General features: G+C 48.5%; 1 protein-coding gene across 1 annotated transcript in view; it reads left to right on the plus strand.

The window, feature by feature from the left end:
- Nucleotides 1-1,049: 1,049 nt before the first annotated feature.
- KLHL20 (kelch like family member 20) overlaps nucleotides 1,050-15,319 on the plus strand; it is a 54,386-nt gene continuing 40,116 nt past the window's right edge. Inside the window, exons 1-2 of the mRNA XM_040984271.1 lie at nucleotides 1,050-1,069; nucleotides 1,724-1,787. Coding sequence (XP_040840205.1) covers nucleotides 1,765-1,787 — 23 coding nt within the window. The 5' untranslated portion in view covers nucleotides 1,050-1,069; nucleotides 1,724-1,764. The remainder of the gene's footprint in view (nucleotides 1,070-1,723; nucleotides 1,788-15,319) is intronic.

The following is a 15,319-nucleotide window of genomic DNA, read 5'->3' on the forward strand; positions in this document are numbered from 1 at the left end:
CGGCTTAGCATCTGGGCCTGGCCAAAGCACCCACTCACATGGGTAACCTGCGTCGGGCTAACCAGCATCACCTGCTCACATTGCCTAAAGCTGGAGCTTGAGAGCATGCCTGGTGGGGCCATGCTGCAGCACCCAGCGGCACATACAAGGGCCGGGACTGAGGGTAGCCCTCACCCAGCAGGGCTACTACTCCCGCTGGCATGCATGAGATAAAGGGCTGGGAGCAGGTTAGTAGTGGAACTTGGTGGACTCCCCTGATGGTCCGCATTTCCCTCTGGAAGCACCAGAGCCAGGGCTGGAAGGGAGTTGGAGGGGGCGCAGCCAGGCCAGCCTGCAGCACCCGCTGTTGTACACATGAGCCTGGACGGGTGCGGGCCAGCCGGGCTTGGTTGCAGCAGCAACCAGCAAGTGCCAGGACTGGGTACGCGTCATGTCTGGCTGCACTGCAGTACCCCCTGGCAGGCACAAGATCCAGGACCAGGAACACGCCTGGCAGGGGAACTGTGGATACTCCCCTGCTGGACTGGCTATCACTGGGGAGCATAAGAACCAGCGCTGGGGCAAGCTAGGCTGGACAACAGGGAGGCACCTGTCGGCAACTGTAAGCACCAGGTGTGGGGGCAGGACAGGCTGAGCTAACCCGCAGCATCTATGGGAATGTGGGCTGGGCTGGGCTAGGCCACAGCAGAGGCTGGCTTGTGCCAAAACCTGGATTGGGACTTGGCTTGGTGGGGAACATACTAGAACCTGGAAGATATATATACACATGGATCAATAATTCACCTGATAGGTAGCAGCAGGATGGCTCCAATCTTTCTATCGCGTTTATGTGGAAAACAATGAAGAAATATTCAAATATTGCTCTCATCCGCGATGAACACTCTCCGTCAACTTGCTCTCCTCTCTAGCAGAGGGAGCGGCTGCTTCCGGAACCTCTCGGCGGAATCCGCAGTTTCCGGCGGGAGCGATTTGGCAGCAGGACCACTTCCTCCTTCTGGAGCGGGGCGGAAATAGCTGCGGGCGCTGCATCCTGCTGCTGGGGTCCTTGGAGGAGAGTGTGTGGGAGCCGGTACGTGGGGAGCCCGGAGCTCGCTCTGCACCGCTGCCCCCGGGGTGGGTGTGCACCCCGAGGAGAGCCGTCGGGGCGCTGGCGGACCTCCTGTCCCGGGGGCTTGCACTGCAGACAGCCTGCGCAGCTGCGGCGGGCCGCCTCGGGGGGCGAAGGACGTCCTGGGAAGGGGGTGTGGACGCGTCTTTTGCTGTCCTGAGTGAGTGGACCAGGCCTAGAAGGACGTCCTGGGAAGGGGGTCTGGACGCGTCCTTTGCTGCCCCGTGTGAGTGGACTGGGCCATCTTCGGGGGGCGAAGGACGTCCTGCGGAGGGGGGTGTGGACGCGTCCTTTGCTGCCCTGAGTGAGTGGACCAGGCCTAGAAGGACGTCCTGGGAAGGGGGTCTGGACGCGTCCTTTGCTGTCATGTGTGAGTGGACTGGGCCGCCTCGGGGGGCGAAGGACGTCCCGGGAAGGGGGTGTGGACGCGTCCTTTGCCTGCTCGGGCTGCTGGAAGCAATAGGTGCTTCCGGCTTCTGTGCTTGGGCTGCACATGGTGCACCTGCCGGAGGTCTGGGGGCAGTGGGATTACCGACAAAAGGAGCCAGGTGGTGGCTGTAAGGGCGTTGTTAGAGGGCAGAGGAACCGCTGTAACGGATGCTTCTCTGTTGTTAGGGCTCGGCTGTGGAGGGTGGTGAAGGTGCCGTTCATGGTGCATGGAAGGCGAGCCAATGCGCAGGTAGGCGTTCACAGACAGCCTTCGCTGTCACTCGTTCAAATCCAGCCCCTGGTGACTTAAGGGTTTATAGAACCTTAACTAAATTCCGCTGGAAAGTAATTCTTGTTCCAAAATAAAGCGAGAGTAAAATCAACAGTCAGTAGCTCCTTAAAAGAGTAAAATACGTAAGCCTTCTGTATGGTGTTATGGATTTTGCATGGCTAACGCTTGAATCTATTTTTTGCGAGTGTGTCGGTTTTCTTATTTTCAAATCCCTGTAGAATGTAGAGGGTTCTGTTGCCATGTAAGAATAAGCATTTTATAAAACGCTATACTATGTGCCTAATTACGGCTTTGGTTATTTCATTGACATTCAGTAATGCATTTGTTTTGTTAATTCAGATGGCTGCATTGCGAGAAAGATTGTTGAGAGACTAAAAAGGGCATTTGCCGTAATAAACTCGGGAGAGCAGGACAGCATGTGGGAAAGCATGGGCAACTCTAAAATGTTTTTTCTCAGACACATGAGACCAGATGCTGCTAGGAAGAAAAATCAGCATGGTTCTGTTTATTCATTTTTTAAGCTCATCTTACTACTTCTTGAAGTCTGTTTAATAGCATTTGTTATTTAGCATCAAAGATAACCCCTCCGAGGGAAGAAACCTGTGGTGGAAGGGGTGTCACTGGTTCCTGAGTCTGCGAACACCAAGCGTTGGTTCTGTTTCACACGTGTTGCTGATTGGTCAGTTGTCCTGCGTGGGCCTTCCACATGACCCCTGATTAGAATATTGGGCGTTAGTGCATGTTGCTGGTACTTAGAGATCTTCGAATGAAAAGCTGCTGTATGGATGGCTAATGCCATTATCTGATGTGTACCCTGCTCTAAAGGAGGAATCATATTTAAGCGCAAAGTACATGAAGAAACTCACAACACATGTGTTAAATGCTCTTGCTTCAGTTTGTAACATGATTACAAAAGCCGCTGACTGACTCCATCCTCAGCTGCCATAGTCTGCATCTTATGTAATTGCTTCAGTAAGAGCTTTTTGTTTTAAATGAATCACAGAGCGTGGAAATGTTTTGGATCTATCAGTAATTTCTGTATAAAATATTCACTGAATAGGTCATACCTGTTCTTTTCTTGTTTTATTATTTTTCAAAAGCATGTTGGGTAAGTCTAGTGCCATCGTGAGGTTCCAGCTTGCTGTGACACCTCCGCAGTCGGGTCCTCACCTGAGCATTGCACCCTGAGCTTTCTGTCACCTGCTGCTTGCGTCAAGTAACATAGCCCCACTCGTTCCTTACGGGGCTGTCGCTTTCTTCCGCTGCGACCCAGAGGACTTTCTGTCATGTGGGGTTATGCTCAGCTGCTGCTGAAGCTTTAAGTGAGAACGAATCCTTCATATTATGATGATTCAAGTACATGTTCGTTCTGCTAAACTGTTAACTCTTCATATGCTGGCATCTCTACCACCTGATTATTACTGGGCAGTTATCTGAGTGATAAAGTTTTTGCCTACTTTTCTCACAAAACAAAAGCTATGATGAAAGATTGAAAACTATTGCTGAAAGAATTGTAAATCTTACACAGAGTTTCATGAAAAATTGGCATATTTGTTAGGAAAGTTTCGTTTCATTTATTTACTTAATTATTGTGTACATGGTATAAAATAGGACTGGGGGGAAAGTAAGTCCCCAGTGCTGAGCCCAGCTCTGCTTTCTCTTCTCCAAACACACATTGCAAGCAGCTTCTTTCCTAGGCATTGTGATGGGTATACCAGCCTGTACAGGCTGTCTCCCCACTTTAAAAACAACAGCAACGTTAGTGTCAGCATATCAGCATGCCTTGTATCTTTGTTTACTTCACAGATTACCTGGTAAACTGTAAGATGCTTGTAGAGTTACGGTCTTTTTGCTAGTTAGGTAGTATCCCATGTTCCATACATACCATAGGTGATCCATCCCTCTTGAGAGACATTTATTTAGAATGGTTTGCTTCTAAAAGTAGTGCAGTTTTGACCTAAACATAAATGTAGGAGTTTAGATGTAGAGTTGCCCAAAACGTATTTGCACTTTAAATATTTTTAAGATTTTTTTTTGCCTCCCACATGGCTGCAGTGGCTGGGGCAGAGCCATGGTGTCTTCCTCTGTGCCCCAGGGACTTTAGTAGGAAGCTGGATGGGCAAAGAGCAGCAAGACCAGAACCAGCGCCCATGGGGCTGCTGATGCCACACACAGGGCTGTACCCGCTGTGCTGCAGTGTCGGCCCTATTTAAAGATTTTGACACAAGTTTCCCTTCTTAGAAGCTGTGCTGATCTGATACACAGTCTTACCAACTATACGCCTGTTTCCCAAGATATGATTTTTCATTATCTCATTTAGGAATACTAAGACATGCTATGGTGTAATTCTTCCATCTTAAACACATAAAGAAGAAAGGAAGTCTGATTTCATTGGAAATTACTTTTTTCACTCACCAGACATTTATATAGTACCTGTTCTGTGCCTGTATATGAAATCATTGTACAGTAGGAACAGGATTTCAGCAGAGGTGAAAACCCACGAGAGGGAATTACTTCTGTGTGAAGGTAAGGAGAGTTTCATGGAGCTGTTACTATTTAAGCTTGGTCTTCCAGAAAGGATAAGAATTTACCTTTTGAAAGAAGGGAGTTAAAGATGCCACATATAGAAGGAACAGCAAAGAGCCAAAAGTATCCACCATGTGTGGCAGGAGAGTTCATGGGTGGTGTTACGTAATGGGGGAGAAGGAAAGGAGTCTGGTGGGAAAAAATCATGAAAAATGAGGCTGAACTGCGGGAAAGAGTTTTGTCTTTATATTTTAGATATTTAAGAGTCAGTGAACATTGTTACACTCATTCTTTGGGCTGATTCTTAAAAACTAAGGAGTATCCTGGAAAGAGGGAAGAGGGGAATTTGAAGGACTTTTCATTTAGATGAATCACGGTGAGAACTGAGAAGAACATGGAAGTGAGAGTTTGGTTAGCGGTAAAACCCAAAGAGCTCGGTGGCCGTGGCCTGAAGGATAAGTAACAGAGCAGGTGACTCGAATGAGGTCAGCATGGAAAACTGGACGCCACTACAGTGAGATCGGAAGTGTGAGAGGATGAACAGATTCAGAAAGCCAGGAGGAGATTCCAAGTCATAAACTGTTAAGAATCGTAGGCGAGTGGATTCCCAGTCCCTTATTCCGTATCAGAGTGCCGGCTCCAGCTCCTCTGCCTCGGCCCAGCCTGGAGGGCAGCAGGTGGTAACTCAAGCGCCTAGTCCCTTGCTACTCATCTGGAAGACTCACATGGCGTTTCAGGCTCCTGGCTTTAGCCCGGCCCAGTCTGGGTAGTGAACCGACAGGGGAAGCGTGTCTCTGCCTCTCTTCATTCCTCCCACCCCCAAACACTGTATTTTTCTTTTTTTTTTTTTTAAAGATTTATTTTTATTATTTTTTTCATTGGAAAGGCGGATATACAGAGAGGAGAGACAGAGAGGAAGATCTTCCGTCCGATGATTCACTCCCCAAGTGAGCGCAACGGGCCGATACTATGCCGATCCGAAGCCAGGAGCCTCTTCCGGGTCTCCCACGCGGGTGCAGGTTCCCAAAGCCTTGGGCCGTCCTCGACATCTTTCCCAGGCCACAGGCAGGGAGCTGGAAGGGAAGCGGGGCTGCTGGGATTAGAACCGGCGCCCATATGGGATCCCGGGCGTGCAAGGCGAGGACCTTTAACCACTTGCGCCACCGCGCCGGGCCCCAAACACTGTATTTTTCTAAAAGATTACTCTGTCTAGAAAACAGCCAGATGGAGAGACTCAGTATGTGACTGGAATATGGCCCTGGGCTAAATACAGTTGTGGGCTGGAAATTTACGAATTGTAAAGTCATAAATACACAGTGTTTTTCCAACTCTGGGATGGATGAGAATCCAGGGATAGAATAGGAGGGAGCTGCACGGGTGTTTGAGGTGGAACCTAGGGGGAACAGTGAAGATTCTGAGATGGGCGAAAAGCTTTAAGTGCTTGGGTCTTAATCTTAGTCAAGTCTGTCTATATGATTTGTTATCCACAGTGACAATTAGAGGAGCTACGCCTTGAGTCCAGTTTCAAAAGACAACAAAAAAATATGTGTAGATCTCAAATCTTTAGAATTTCCCAGTCTCTGGGTTCCATCTGGAATGTGGTAGAAGTTCTGCCCGCCTGGTTTGACTGTTCCTACTCCCTTCAACACGGACACAGGGATTGGGCAGTGCGAGCTTGCATTGCTTTTTGGCCTTCTTGGCACTGGGAGGTGACTGGCGCCCTGCTGCCAGGGCAGGCTGGTGAGGGGCGTGCTCAGAAGGCGTCTCATTTCCTTGCGTGGAGACATACAGGCCTTCTTGCATGGCTGTTTGCTCTTCCCTTCATCTTTCTTTGGCCGCTGGGCTCGCACATTTGGAACCTGTCTCCACGTAGATGGGTTCCCGCCAGGGCAGGGGTGGAGAGGTGATTTCATATGGCTCGTGTTTGGAGATGTTGTTTCTGGATTGAGGGCTTCTGTGCTCAAATTGCTGCCCCTCTGTATTCAAGTAAACAGAAGTCAGCTCATCTTAATCTTTTGTAAGACAGACTCTTAATTTTTTAATTTGTTTTTATTGCAGAGTCAGATATATATAGGGAGGAGGAGAGACAGAGAGGAAGATCTTCCGTCCGCTGGTTCACTCCCCAAGTGACCGCAACAGCCAGTACTGTGCCGATCTGAAGTCAGGAGCCAGGAGCTCCTCCCGGTCTCCCATGTGCGTTCAAGGTCCCAAAGCTTTAGGCTGTCCTCAACTGCTTTCCCAGGCCACAAGCAGGAAGCTGGACAGGAAGTGGAGCTGCCAGGATTAGAACCGGCACCCCTACAGGATCCCGGTGCATTCAAGGCAAGGACTTTAGCCACTATGCCGCTGCGCCAGGCCCGGCTCTTGATTTTTTAAAACAGAATTTTTGAAATATTAAAGGAGAAATGTTCATTTCTATAGGGAGCAGAATTCCAGACTAAGGAAAAATGTTGAAGTCATTGGGACTAAGATTATAAAGCTTAATTATGAGTGCCTTACAATCAGAGAGCTTATGTTTTAACCTTTGTACTTGATTTTCAAATTTCTTTAAGAAGAGAAAATTATCTTCTTGAAACTGCTACTTTTGTAAGCATATGTGTGGAATTTGTGTCATGGTAATTCTCAAACTGACTCATATTGGGTGGAAATGTTGTTTACTTAGCTAAATATCAGAAATCATAACATCCCTGTGGTAAACATGGATGAAATCAAAGACATTTGTTCCTTCGTGTATGCTTTCTTTTTTATTGTATAAATTTTATTTTTGATAATTTTCACATATTTGATTAGGATGCAAAGGATGAAGGGCTTTAGGCAAGTGGGTGAGACCATTGTTTTGATATTCTCTTTTTACCTTCCTTGCATCTTGAGGGGAGGGGAGAGACAAGGGGAGAAGCCACACCTAGCCTTCCAACCATCCGGGGGTACCTGATGCGGGCCATGCTCCGAGGCTCCTGCTCAAGTGGTTTTGATAGTTCAGCAGTTCTGTATTACTGCCAATCTCGCCACTCCAATCACGATGAAATCTCTCCAGACTCCACTGGCTGACGTAGTCCACCTTAGAGTCTCCTTTTGCCCAGGTATTCAATGCCAACTCGGCTGGGGTAGTTGATCACTTTGTTCTGTCCTCTGTTGTGGTACCAGGTGCCCTCTGCAGGCTCCAGTGTACTGCCATATCCTCCATGTGCATCTGGATATGCTGTCCCCTGCTCCATCCAAGCGCTGAGGAGGCCCAGCTCTGACACATGTGCTCTACAGTCAGACCATGGAACCTGCATTTCCTTCATGGTTGGAGCTCTGAGTCCAGTGGTTAAGTTGAGGGGATTCCCAAAGGAACTTCGTCTGAGGTGATCCCAGACCTGATTCTTGTGTGTGCATGACAGTACAGGATCCAACACAGTCTGTCACTCCAAATCAGCCTACGCACACACTGTCAGTTGCAATTGCTGGATCTGTTGTCTCCAGCCCTGTGTTCTGCACAAACTAATGGGTATTAAAGTCCAGCCCGATCTGCCCACCGCACACTTGGCCCCCATGCAAACCAATGGGAGTTGTAGCCTGGTCAGAGTGACCCACAGTAAATCCCACCAGGCCCGTCCCCTGTCCTGGTTCCCGTGCTTGCCAATATGTACTGCAGACTGGTCCAGTCTGTCCCACATCCCTCTTAGCTCTCGTGTGTCAGTGGGCTTGAAACCTAGTTCAACCCAACCAGCCCCACTACCAACCCACGTATGTATTGGTGGGTACCATTCTGTCTAGCCATGCCTGTTCCAGTCCTGTTTTCCATTCTCACCAGTCGGAGTGGCAACCCAAGAGTGAGATGCCCACTATTTCCCTACTGGGTCCACTCCCACTCCTGGATCTTACACTTTGCAGGTGGTTCTGCAGTTTAGGTCGACAGTTCTCCCTGTCCCACCCCCTTGCCAGCATCTGCTGGCTAATGCTGTGGCAAAAGCCAAGCAACCTTCAGCCCCTCTGGCTTATGCATGTAACAGTAGGTACAGTCCACTCAGCCTGGCTTGTCTCTGATCCAGCTTACCTGCAGGCCAACAGGTGTTGTAACCCTGCCCTGCCTGGTCTGCCCCCAGTCCCAGCTCTCATGCTCACCAGTGGAAATAGTATGCCCAGTAGGGGATCTCCCTGCAGCCCCCCTACCAGGTTTGCCCACTCTCCAGGTCTTACCTGTACTGTGGCCCAGTCTGGTATGTATGGCCTACCTCACCTTAACATTTGCCAGTAGGTGCTGTAGCCTTGCCCAGCCCAGCCTGGCCCGCCCCCAGTTCCAGCTCACACTGGTGGAGACTGCAGCCTAGCCATCCCAGCCAGCCCCCAGTCTTGGCCCTAGTGTGAACTGGCTGGTATTGTGGCCCAACTTGGCATGACCCACATGCCATTCTGGCTCTCAGATTTGCCAGCAGGTGATATGAACTGGTCCAGTCTGGGTTGCCCCAGACCTGAGCCATGGGTACCATAACCTGGCCTGGCCTGGACTGCTGCCTTTCTTGGTTCTTGTACTCATCTGTAGGGACCGTGTCCTAACAGAGGAGTTGACAAGCTGCTCCATCAAAACCTCTCCCAATACCAGATCTCATGCACACCAGCAGGTCCATGGCCTAGCCTTACTTAATCCAACTTCTGTCCTAGCAGGACTAGTGACCTTTCCTGACTGGCCCTCACCCATTCCGGTTCTTACTGTTGGGTGCTACAGCCCAGCGTGGCCTAGTCCGTACCCAGACACAGCTCACACATGGCTTAGCAGGGACAGAGACCCAGTCCAGCCATTCCTACACCCATCCTGTTTCTCACTAGCTCCAATGGGTGCTGTGATCTAGCCCAGTCTTGCATGCCCCAGATCCAGTCCACACCCATGCCGAGGGAGATTGTATCCATATCCAGACCAGACCGCATCCCCCACTCTGGCCCCTTCACTCACCAATGGGACCCATGACCAGCCAGGGTATCCCTTTAGCTCCCCAACCAGGCCTGACCCTAGCCACTGATCTCAAACATGCCAGTGGTTGCCCTAACCCAGCTTGACATAGCCCCTTCTCTGTCTTGGCCTTTGTCTGCGGATGCTGCAACCTGGCCTGGCCCACCCAGCTCCCAGTCCCAACTCTTGCTGGTGAATGCTGCAGCCTGGCCCTTGCTCAGTCTGCTCTCATCCCTGACTCATGCAAACCAGTAGGTGTGGCAGCCTAGCCCAACATGACCTGCACTCCATTCTGTTTTCTGTACTTGCCATTGGGCTGTGGTTTGCGCAGCCCCACTTGGTCCACCCCATTCCAAAACCAACTCACACACTTGTCAACGGATGGAGCTACCCTGCCGAACACCCAGGCCTGGACAACATGCACATGCTCGTCAGCGGGAGCTATGACCCACTAAGGGAGTTTCCCAGGTTCCCCCATTTGGGCCACTCCCAGACACAGATCTCAAGCATGCCAGCAGGTGCTTTGGCCTTTACCCAACATGGCCTGCACCATGAGCCAGTACGGCCCAGCCCACCCCACACCCTGTTTTAGGGTGCTCACGTGGGTGCTGCAGCCTGAACCTGTTCTGCTTGTTCCCAGTGCCAGTACCAGTGGGCATCAGTGAGTTCCATGGTCACGCCTAGCTCAGCCCATCAGCATCCCAACTCTCAAGCTAACCAACAGGACTTGTAGTTCCATAGGGTTGGGCCCACATATCCCCTACAGAATCCACCCCCAGACCAGGTTCTCTTGCGTGCTGGTTGGTGATCCAGTCTAATGTGACCCATCCCCTGATCTGACACTGTCAGGTACTGATATCTGGCTCTGCCTGACAAGCCCACAGCCATAACTTGTTTTGTGCACTGGTGTGTGGTGGTCAGCCGTGTTCCATGCTAACAAGTCCAACCCAGGACTCCCATGTGAGCTGGTGCAGTCTGACCCAAAAAAATTTTCAGGTCTCTCCCCTCCAAACCACCAGGTCTCAGTTCCATTGCTTACCTGCAAGTACAGTGGCCCTTTCGCTGGGTGTCTCAGGATTTATTCCTCACCTACACAGGCTGTGGCCTTACCCATGGATGTCCGTAGGCAGTATTCCATAACCCCAAGACCCCAGAACTCGCTGCCAGGCAGCTGACGGGCAGAGCCCAGCACCAGTTGCATTCTGGCAGTCCACATGCCCAGGACTCTCCCCCCCCCCACCTAGCAGTGGTGGATGGGGAGCGAGGGTCCCCAGCAGGAAGCCTGGACCGGCACAGGTACCCCCAGCCACACTTGCTGCTGCTCAGACTTACCTGGACCCCTTGATTTATGCTTTCAACTTCTGCCTTCTGGTTCTTTGTATTAGAAAATGCTCATTTTCCGGTATTTTGTTTTAGTGTGTGTTTGTCTTCCAGTATTTCCAGCCTCCAAGTAAATACATACAGAACTGTATGTCTCCACAGCAAATGTTCTTTTGAGAGATATCCAGTGCTCACTGCTGTTTTCCTCACCTCCTTGGACCACAGCCATAGAGCCCAACCAGCCACCAGCATTAATCTTTCTCTGACAATTCTCCCTTTTTCCCTTCCAGATCACATTCTGTTATACTGGGCAGTTTAATTCTCTCTGTTACACGCTGATGTGTCTAGAACAGAGGTTTAAAACCGTTCTCATGTATCCAGGTATTTCATGTAATAGTGTGTCACGGTTTTATGGGTGAGTAGAGATAAATAGAGGTACATACCTTCTTAAAAATATTCAACTTCAAAACAAAACTCAATTTGGTAAGAATTGGTGATCAGCCAGTAAAGAAACAGCAACTCATTCTCACATTTCATTTCATTTGAAAGAACAGGCACAAGCTCAACTCATAACCTTCATCTCTCAATTGTGTACTTCAAAATGTAGACTGAATGGAGAGCCCGCTGCCGTGCAGGTGTAGTTAGCCAGTAACTCAGGGCTACCTTTATATTAAGTTGATTAGGAACTTAGAATAAGCGGCTAATTTGACTGCTTCACATGGTAGCTCGTTTTGGTGTCAGACCAAGTCCTGATGCAGACTGCCTCCATCTGTGTGAAAAATCTTCATTTCCGTGACCACAAGGCCCGAGGAGGGTGGGCCCCGGGGTCCCTGATGCCCCAATTCCTCCCTCTGCACTGTAGATTGTGTAGTCTCCGTTCCCAGCCTAAAATTGATCTCCCTTGTCCTTACTGCTGCTGGTTGGTATCTAACAAGAGAAATACTCCAGAATCATGAAGTAGCAGTCTGTTGTGTGCTGATCCACTCAGACCAGGAAGTGACATGAGCTAATGGAGACTGTCCTGGAATGTGGTCAGTCTTCTCTAAAGCGTGTGGTTGAGCAGAGGAACAGAGTGAAAACTGTGGCGTAAAGATCAGAATGGTTGCTGGAAAATACACCCTTTCCACAATCTGTGATGATCATGAGCACCAAGAGACAAAGCGCCAAGGTTGTCATTATCAGATTTCATGCGGTGGATTCTTCCCCCTGAGTTGGTCATCACTGGATGTTAGAAGACTTTTGCTCTAGTCGATACCCTGCGTTGTTAACTATGGATAGGGTGCAGAACGTCCCGTGTGTTTGCTGCCTTCAATATTAAAATATATGTAGATCAACTTAGCAAATTAAGTTAGTAAAAATGTTGTAAGAGTTCAGTTTTCTTTTCTTTGTATTTTAACAGTGAAGCCTGTTTCCCTTCCACCCCGGGCCTTTAATGAAATACTTGTTTTATGGGAGAAATTCGCATTTCAGCTTACTACCTCAACCCTAGAATTTTGGAGCAATGATTGCCCCGGACTCCAAACAAATTAGTCGTGACTGGACACGTGGAAAGGCATAAGCACAGTCTGTTTAGGGGCCCTTTATCGTTTGGGCGTTTAGGCAGGAGACGGTGCGGAGTGCTGGTGGTAATTGGGAGGAGAGGTCACCTGGAGCCTGGGACTAGTTAGGGCCTCCCCTAGGAATGGGGGGGCAACCAGAAGGCTGTGAAAACAGAGCTTTGGAGAAGGACCACATAGAAGCAATTACAAGTTTACAAAACATGCAGTTAATAAAAATATACAGATGACCTATTATTAGATAAAAACATGTACTAAAGTAGGAATAAGAGCATGCAGCTATTGCTTGGGGCCCTGCACCTGTATGGGAGACCCAAAAGAAGCTCCTGGCTCCTGGCTTTGAATTGGCTCAGTTCTGACCATTGTGGCTGCTTGGGGAGTGAACCAACAGACAGAAGATCTTCCTCTCTGCATATCTGACTTTCCAACTTTAATATATAATGATAATAACAACAATAATAAAAACAATCGTTTAATCATTAATTAATTATTGATATATTATTAAGATATGTTGATTATTAATATTAACATGTCGATAACATATTGTTACATTATTAATTGTGTAATTATTAGTTTATTATTGTTGTTGATGATGATGATTATTATTCTTTGAAATGCCAGAAGAGACTCTTTCCTGCCCTGGTTTAGCCCCCAGAGCTAAGCTAGGCCGAGGCAGGAACCTAGAACCCAGAGCGGCCTGTGTGGCCGGGCTTGCTAGGGCGTGAGCAGAGGCTGGGATCTGAAACTAGCCCAGGCATTCCTTCATGCAGTGGTGCCTTAACCATTCCTGTGATTTATTTCTAAAGTCTTCTCTTTTTTTTTTTTTTTTTTAAGGCAGATTGACAGAAGGAGAGACAGAAAGAAAGATCTTCCATCTGCTGGTTCACTTCCCAAGTGGCCACAACAGCTGGAGCTGAGCCAGAGCTAAGCTGATCCAAAACCAGGAGCCAGGAGCTTCTTCCAGGTCTCCCACACCTGCAAGGTCCCAAGGCTTTGGGCCGTCCTCAACTGCTTTCCCAGGCCACAGGCAGGGAACTGGATGGGAAGTGGGGCAACAGGGACACAAAGCATTGCCTTTATGGGATCCTGGTGCATGCAAGGCGAGAATTTAGCCCCTGGGCTATTGTGCTGGGCCCCTCCTGTGATATATTTTAAAAAGAAAAATGTAGCTGTGTAGAAACTAGTTTACCAGCATTATATATAGTTGAAATATGTTGCATGTGAATTTAGTAGCACCACTTTTACATGCATAATTAAAGTTGCAACAGCACTTTTAATTTCAGCGTATGTCACATTATAGAATCGTTTAAATTGGTGTTCTGTTTTTAATGGTGATTTTTTTTGAAGAAGCAGCTTAACTGTACCGCAGAAGCATGGGACTGGATCGTGAAGCGCCTACTGCGCACAGGGCTGCATTGCTCTGCATCTCAGCCTTTACTTGCCGTGCATAAGCAGTGCGTCTCTGTAAGACGTCAGGAGTTCTGAAGAATTTGTATTCTAGACTGTAACTCAAGTGAAACTGCGATTGGAAAAAGAATTTATGAGTACTTTTTGGGAACGCCTCGCTAGTGAAGAAAGGACCCTGCTTTTTGTTTTCAGGTTGTGCCTCTGTGACATGCATATGGTTTCTTCTTGGAGTAACCTCAGCGTTTCCAGGCTCTCGGCACCCTGTGTGCCATGGCGCTGCAGGCGTGCGTACTGCAGCCCTGAGGGCGGAGAACTCACCCAGCAGACGTTGGACAGTTGTGATTGGCTCTGGAAGAGCCGCACGTAGGGCTGAGCCTCTGTTCAGATCCCGTGGCCGCTCTGGGAGGGCCTTGAGTCGGAAGCAGGTGTAATGATCTGAGGCAAGGATGGCACACATCGCAGTTAGACATAGGAAGACCTGGTCCAATACTTCCCCTTCACACAGGATACGCCCTCTTGTGGTAATGTGATAATCTGTCAGGGCCAGAAGCTTTCTTAATGACGTAAAGCAAGTCCTTTTTACACTTTGCCTTTTTCTTTTTTTATTATTTATTTTGAAATATTTGCAGAGTAAGAGAGATCTTTCATCCACTGGTTCACTCGCAGGAGACCACAGTTGCCAGTACTGGGTCCGGCTGAAATAGAGCTGCCTCTGGGTGTCCCACGTGGAGACAGGGACCCAAGCACTTGGGCCATCTTTCCCAGGCACATTCGCTGGGAGCTCTATAGGATGTGGAGTAGCTGGGACTTGAAAATGGGCCCGTGTGGGATGCCAGCACTGTAGACAGATGCTTAATGTGCTGGGCCATGATGTCTGCCCCCTGAATTCACCTTTCTAAACCATGTTTTTAATCTTTATTGAGGCACCATGGATGTATAAAAAAAATTGCATGTGTTTAAGGTATGCGTGTGATTAATTTGGGCTTAGATACAGATATATATTCACCAAGTTGGTGTGCATGTCATCACCACGATCAGTGTCCCAGGCACCTTATAGGTGTGGTCTGAACCGTGCCCTTTTCCCATTGTCTTCCTTCCACTCCTGAGCCCCTCCTCTAACGAAGGCCTCCAGTTGCCTTTTCTGCATTTTCACTAAAAATAAATTTTTAAAATTAAAAAAAAATTTTTTTAAAGTAAGAAGTTCTTAAAGGTAACTGAAAATTTCTTAAATCATCCCACTTATTTTAAGCTAAAAAAGGGAGAGCTTATGTTCAGTCTGATGATATTTATTGTTTCCTTAAATCTTGAATTCATTTTGTAAGCCTTTGCTCACCAAGTTGTGGAGTTTCCCAGATGCATCATTGGTAAAGATTTGTGTGATGACCAAACACAGAACATCTGTATTTGGTTCAGTGTAGAAACTTGGATAACCAATAAGCAGCACGGTGACACTCCACACTGTATAGTCCACAATCACCTGTAGCCGCACGGTGACACTCCACACTGTATAATCCACAATCACCTGTAGCGGCACGGTGACACTCCACACTGTATAATCCACTCTCACCTGTAGCCGCACGGTGACACTCCACACTGTATAATCCACAATCACCTGTAGCCGCACGGTGACACTCCACACTGTATAGTCCACAATCACCTGTAGCCGCACGGTGACATTCCACACTGTATAATCCACAATCACCTGTAGCCGCACGGTGACACTCCACACTGTATAATCCACAATCACCTGT

The sequence above is a fragment of the Ochotona curzoniae genome, unplaced genomic scaffold, assembly GCF_017591425.1.
Source record: "Ochotona curzoniae isolate NIBS_2020 unplaced genomic scaffold, NIBS_Ocur_1.0 contig_4105, whole genome shotgun sequence".
NCBI classification, from domain to species: Eukaryota; Metazoa; Chordata; class Mammalia; order Lagomorpha; family Ochotonidae; genus Ochotona; species Ochotona curzoniae.